Source organism: Perognathus longimembris, chromosome 5 (genome assembly GCF_023159225.1).
Source record: "Perognathus longimembris pacificus isolate PPM17 chromosome 5, ASM2315922v1, whole genome shotgun sequence".
Lineage (NCBI taxonomy): Eukaryota > Metazoa > Chordata > Mammalia > Rodentia > Heteromyidae > Perognathus > Perognathus longimembris.
Window position 1 is genome coordinate 16,039,484 of NC_063165.1, and position 6,000 is coordinate 16,045,483.

Genomic DNA, 6,000 nt, shown 5'->3' on the forward strand with positions numbered 1-6,000 from the left:
TAGTGTTGGTAAAGCTATTTTTTAAATATCCACCTAATCTAGGTAATACATTTGGCGAATATTTCACCATTTCATATTCACACTGGCCCTTTGTGAAGGTGGTAATTTTCCCCATTTAAAAGAATATAAAGAATGCTGTACACTGGTAGCTCATGCCTGCAATCCTACCTACTCGAGAGGCTGTGATTTGAGAATCACAGTTTGTAGCTCGATGCAGCAGGAAAGTTCACGAAACACTTATCTCCAACTTAACCACCAAAAACTGGAAGTGGAGATGTAGAGCAAGTGGTAGGGTGCCAGCTTTGAATACAAAAGCTCAGGGACAGCTCCCAGACCTTGAATTCCAGCCCCAGAACCATTAAAAAAGGAGGGGGGGCAACAGAAAGAAGAAGAAATATATGTGCCTTATCTAAGGTACGAAACTATCAAGAGTTATTCTCATGAATAAAAACTAATTTCTTCTGATAGTGGCCGTGCTTTAAGCATCCCACAAACTTGTACTTAAAATGCTTCTTTTCAAACAATGCCATTATAAATATCAATGTGTTATCTTACAACATATTGTCTTGTAAGTACTGTTGTTGCGTTGGTTTGCCTTTTACCCTTTGTCTCACCATTTTGATGTTCCCCTTCCTATCCCTAACTCAGACAGACGTATATAAAATACCCAAGGTACCAAAATCAAACACAGTGACAACAGGGGATATAGATCATAGGGAAGACGAACAGAAGAAAAAAAAATAATTTCACATAGTTCATTGAAAATAGCAACATTGATGATAAACTACAAGTTTGTCAAGATATGCACTCGTTGCCGAGCCTGTAACCCCAGTGTGAAATTCACCTTGACAATAAAAATTAAAAAAAAAAAATTAAAAATCAGTGAGTCCAAAGATTAACTTAATGGTTATGTATGATATCTTCTCTATATATAAAATAAAAGTTTAGGTAAAAATATTTCAAAACCTCTACTTTACATTGATTCTAAACAAAATAAATGGATAATAAATATGTGAACTGGTAGCTTTGTTGATTAGTTTGATTTAATCATTCCAATTTATGAAGATGAATCAAAGCATCACATGAAACACCATAAGCACTCACAACTCTTTATTAATTGAAAATGAAATAAAAAAAAACAAACAGAAGTCCTCCTTTTTAGATCCAGATACACATAATCTGTGCTTTACACACACACACACACACACCACATCACAATAACTCACAATGTCTTAAAAATAGCTAACAGTTAAAAATAGGTAAACTATTAAATAGAAAGTAATAATTTCCCAGTGAAATCTTTAAACTATGAAATAATTGTTTTCATTTATTCTCACAGACAGGCCAATAACCAACCATCCTCCTACAACTCCAGGTAAATCTTAATCTTACCCCAATTTATTTTGTTCCTTTAGTTTTTACTTTTTCCACATCCTTAGCATCAGTTAATTGTTCTGGGGGGGTTCATTTTGGCATATCTATATTTGTGTTTGATATACCTTGAATCAGAATCATTCTTCCTTCACTTTCACTTTTCTCCCCTTACCCTCTTCCCCAAATGATCTCAACATTATTATTCCATTTTCCCACAGGTACAAAAGGTCTTTTCCCCATATTTCCCCTCCTTCAACTTCCTCATCCTTCCTCATCCCTCTACTACCAAAGCAATGACAGGACCTGTTTTACATTCCCGTCATTCATTTATTTTTGAGTGAGTGCTAGATTCAAACTTTTCTTGGTGTGGGATTTCACATAAGCAAACAATTGTTTCATCAGATTGAGCTCCCTCCTTTACTTTCCCCACCCGCTGCTACCCATAATACTCAACAATTTTGAATGAATTTAATTGTATTATTCAGTACCTTTCAGTGAGTTTCATTTTGCTATCTTCACAGGTAAGCCGACAACCTGCCTTCCACTAGTAACTCCAGCTAAATTTCAATAATCTCCTTTCTATGTATTTTAAAAATCTTCATTCATGTTTTATTTTAGGCCCCTTAAAAATCATCTCGCTATCAATATTCTATAGATAATAAAACTGGGATTCAAGGCTCATATTTACAGCCCAAGATGTTGCTAAAAGTAAAATTATGTTACAGGATAATGCCTGGGTTATATTACCTCATTCTAACCCTCTGAGTTTTAGAATCATGTCATCAATGGCATCTAAATGTTTTCCAACAATGATTCAGCATCATCATATATAAATGACTTTTATTCTTTCTGTTATTCCATTGCTATATGTTAGATAGTTTTACTCTCCTTTGCTAAGGAGTCACTGTTGACCAAACCACTGTCAAAATAGGGCTGAATTCACTCAGTCAATGTTTCTGTAACTTGTCGGGAGCCGACAAGTAACTTGTTTCTGTAACTTGTCGGGAGCCGTTCACTGCCGGCTGGCTCGGCAGGGTAACTATATGTTTATTTTTGTGCTAGCTCCAATTAAGTGTCTTTGATGTGCCAGTTTCTCCAAATTCCTGGTAAATTGTCCTACACATTTATGTCTATCTGCCAGTCAACTAAAATGCTTTCTCTGATCTTCATTTAATCTTTGCATTAAATGGCCTACATGCCTCCCCAAACATTTCAAGCAAACTTGGCCAGGTAGCATTGTTTAGATCTTCTATAAACTCTCAACAATAACACAATGGTCCCCAGATTCATGGGGGACAGACCGCAATCGATATTCCTGAAATGATAGGTAGTATGAAGTTTTTGACTTTATTATGGTATGAAAATATACCTATGTAACTATTTGTTGTTGTTTTTTACTTTCAATAAATATTTAATGTACAAGATATCCATATGTTATAATAAAATTTGTGATAGATTATTTCTCCCAACTGTAGACTTATGTAAATGTTCTGAGCATATTTAAGGTTGGTTAAGTTAAACTATAATATTGGTATATTAGGTATAGTGAAGGTATTTTTGTAAATAATGTTGCGTTTACCATGGTATAAGTCTAGCATATATTTATAATATACATATTACATATGTATTAGCATATATATCATCCGTATGTATAATTTTTCTTGTATATACAAATTTATGAAAAACTTATACACTTGTTTATATTTTTTAAAAGCACTTTACAATCTTTCTTTTGCATACTCAAGTTGCTAGAATCAGGAAGTATTCTTGTGTTTGGAGACCAATACCCCAAGAATTACATGGGATTAGGAACATGGGTCAGGTAGAATAACGCCCACATACCATGTATTAGACTCTGGGTTCAATTTCCAGAGTCAATAACAACAAAATGGAAGTTCCTGGAATACAACAACAGTAATACTGAAACAGTGTAGGAACAGAGTCCAGGCCCAAGTGACTGGACTTTGGGCAGTGACTATAGCACAGACACAGAGATGGGTGATTCATAGCTCACCTGATGTGGAGGCCATGGGAAACATGGCCACATACTACTTACAGTGGCATACAATTTAAACTATAGGAATTTTTTGTGGAGTTTTCCATTTCATATGCTCAGGACATAGTTACCAAGGGTTTCTGAAAACCTAGAAAATAAGACCATGTTGACAAAGCTACTCCTGCAATCCAATTTGTGTGTGTGTGTGTGGTTGAAAGTTTAAGCACACATTATCTTACTATGTGAAGAGCATTTGTGAAACCCTACATGCCCACTTTTTGTAAGAATTCATAATTCCTGTGTAAGATAGGATGGTGTGATGTTTGAGATTCAAAGCAGTTACAAGAATCATGGATCAAAATACTTTATGAAGCAATTCCTCCCAACTCTAAAGCCTGCAGAAGTCTACAGGCAGTAGGAAACCTGCCTGACTTGTATTGAAATATATCCACAGAAAACCTTAACATACTACAAAGCTTATTGGACCTACATATCTTTCTCCAAATATGATAAATTAGTTACAGTATCTTTAATACATTTTGAAACAATATCCTTTAAGGATTGATAAAGACTAATTCCATAGATTTAAAAATAAGCTGGAAAGGTAATCTAAATATATCATCAACATTTTTCCTAACACTTTGAAAGTAATCCCCAAATATCTAACTTATTGTCTTATGTTCTATTTGTCTGCTTATTGCTTCACTGAGTGATTCATCTAATCCATTATTTAAAGGCCTCTTACATGTATAATATGATCTAAGAGAAAAATGTAGAATGACTTGAATGGAAAAAAATCACATTAAAGTTTTCTTCTGGGCCTGGGAATATGGCCTAGTGGTAAAGTGCTCGCCTCGTATACATGAAGCCCTAGGTTCGATTCCTTAGCACCACATATATAGAAAACGCCAGAAGTGGCGCTGTGGCTCAAGTGGCAGAGTGCTAGCCTTGAGCAAAAAAAAAAAGCCAGGCACAGTGCTCAGGTCCTGAGTTCAAGCCCCAGGACTAGCAAAAAAAAAAAAAAAAAAAAAAAAGAAAGAAAGAAAAAAGAAAAAAAAAGGTTTTCTTCCTTGTATCTCATAGACAAAAAAATATAAGGGCTGGGAATGTGACTTAGTGGTAGAGTTCTTGCCTAGCATGCATGAAGACCTGGGTTCAATTCCTTATCACCACATAAACAGAAAAAGCCAGGAGTGGCATTGTGGCTTAAGTGGTAGAGTGTTACCCTTGAGCAAAGGAAGCCAGGGACAGTTCTTAGGCTCTGACTCCAAGCCCCAGGACTGCAAAATAATAATAATAATAATAATAATAATAATAATAGTAGTAGTAGTAGTAGTAGTAATAAAAACTTTCAGGGACATGTGTGCAGTGTCCCATGGTTGAACAAAGAACTGGTAAATGAGAAGACAAAGAGCAATACACCTTCCACACATCCTTTATTTAAATTACAAAGTTAGGGTCAGTACACACTCAACATTATCTTTTCCATATCCTATGAGCAAACAATGTTTAAAATAGAAAACATAATGTAATAAAAGGACTGGCACCATAGTTTGTGGTATAGCATAAATCTAGCATCCAAGACCTTGGCAATCTTTGGAGAAAAATAAAAATAGTATAAAATTCTCTGTCATAACAAGACATGAGTAAATCCATCCATTACTTCATTTTACAAATTCCTACACATATGTTTAGCAAGCTGTTTGGTATCTTCAAATTTTATATTAATTATGGGAAAAGTTAAGATTAAAATATATGTGCAAGACAGTGACTGGGAATTAGAAGACAGATTGTTGGGGTTTTTTCTTGCCCCTCCCGGCTCGGACTCTTTCTTCCCTCTTCCTGCCCTCTGTAACGTCCTCTCCCCCAACTCCTGACCAGCAGGTAAATTAGAGTGAGACGTGGGGGTTTGGTCCGGCCTGGCGCGTGCGCGTGACCTATGTGGTAATGTGGCCGCTATCCTTCCCGGGGAGCTAGCGTACATAGACCATGGAGTTGGCTTCTGAGAGCAAACTGACTTTATTGAGAGAAGGACAAGGGGAGATGATTCCGAAGGAAGGGGGTTGGCCAGGATTCCGATAGGCCAAGAGCTGTCACCTGACCCCCAAGGGCTAGCATCACTCTGAGCTCGCCGAGCCAGGGCAGGGTTGGTAGGCGCCGGGCTGGCTGGCAACCGGTTGGTCCAACCGGTTTCTCTGGATTCCACTCCAGAGGGGGTAGCAGGGCCGCATTCCCCAGGGCTGGGGGAGGTGCATCAAGCCCCTTCCATCAAGGCGAGAAAGATGGATCCCAACAACAGATAATACAGATTCTAGTCAGGACACGGGATAATGTATGAATGATAATGTCTGAACATTGATCATTTCTCCTTCCCACAACTAACTTCTAACAAATAATAGGAATTGTAATCATAAAAGTAACAAGAAAAATAATGACGTGCTGCTTACAAAAGGTATTTCAGTGACTGAGTTTAAGACAAGCTCATTGTATTTAGTAATGCTTATTTAAATCTAATCACTTAATGAAACCAAAAAGTATTAGTTTCTCAGCAGTTCTTATTATTGGAAAATATACTGAATTAGCCATAATCAATTCTCAAAGAGTTATCACGGTAAGAAGTTGAAAGGTAT

At 36.6% G+C, this 6,000-nt stretch overlaps 1 protein-coding gene across 1 annotated transcript in view; it reads left to right on the plus strand.

Moving 5' to 3' along the window:
* Tmprss15 (transmembrane serine protease 15) overlaps positions 1-6,000 on the plus strand; it is a 95,994-nt gene that overhangs the window by 15,496 nt on the left and 74,498 nt on the right. The window contains exon 6 of the mRNA XM_048345942.1: positions 1,340-1,375. Coding sequence (XP_048201899.1) covers positions 1,340-1,375 — 36 coding nt within the window. The remainder of the gene's footprint in view (positions 1-1,339; positions 1,376-6,000) is intronic.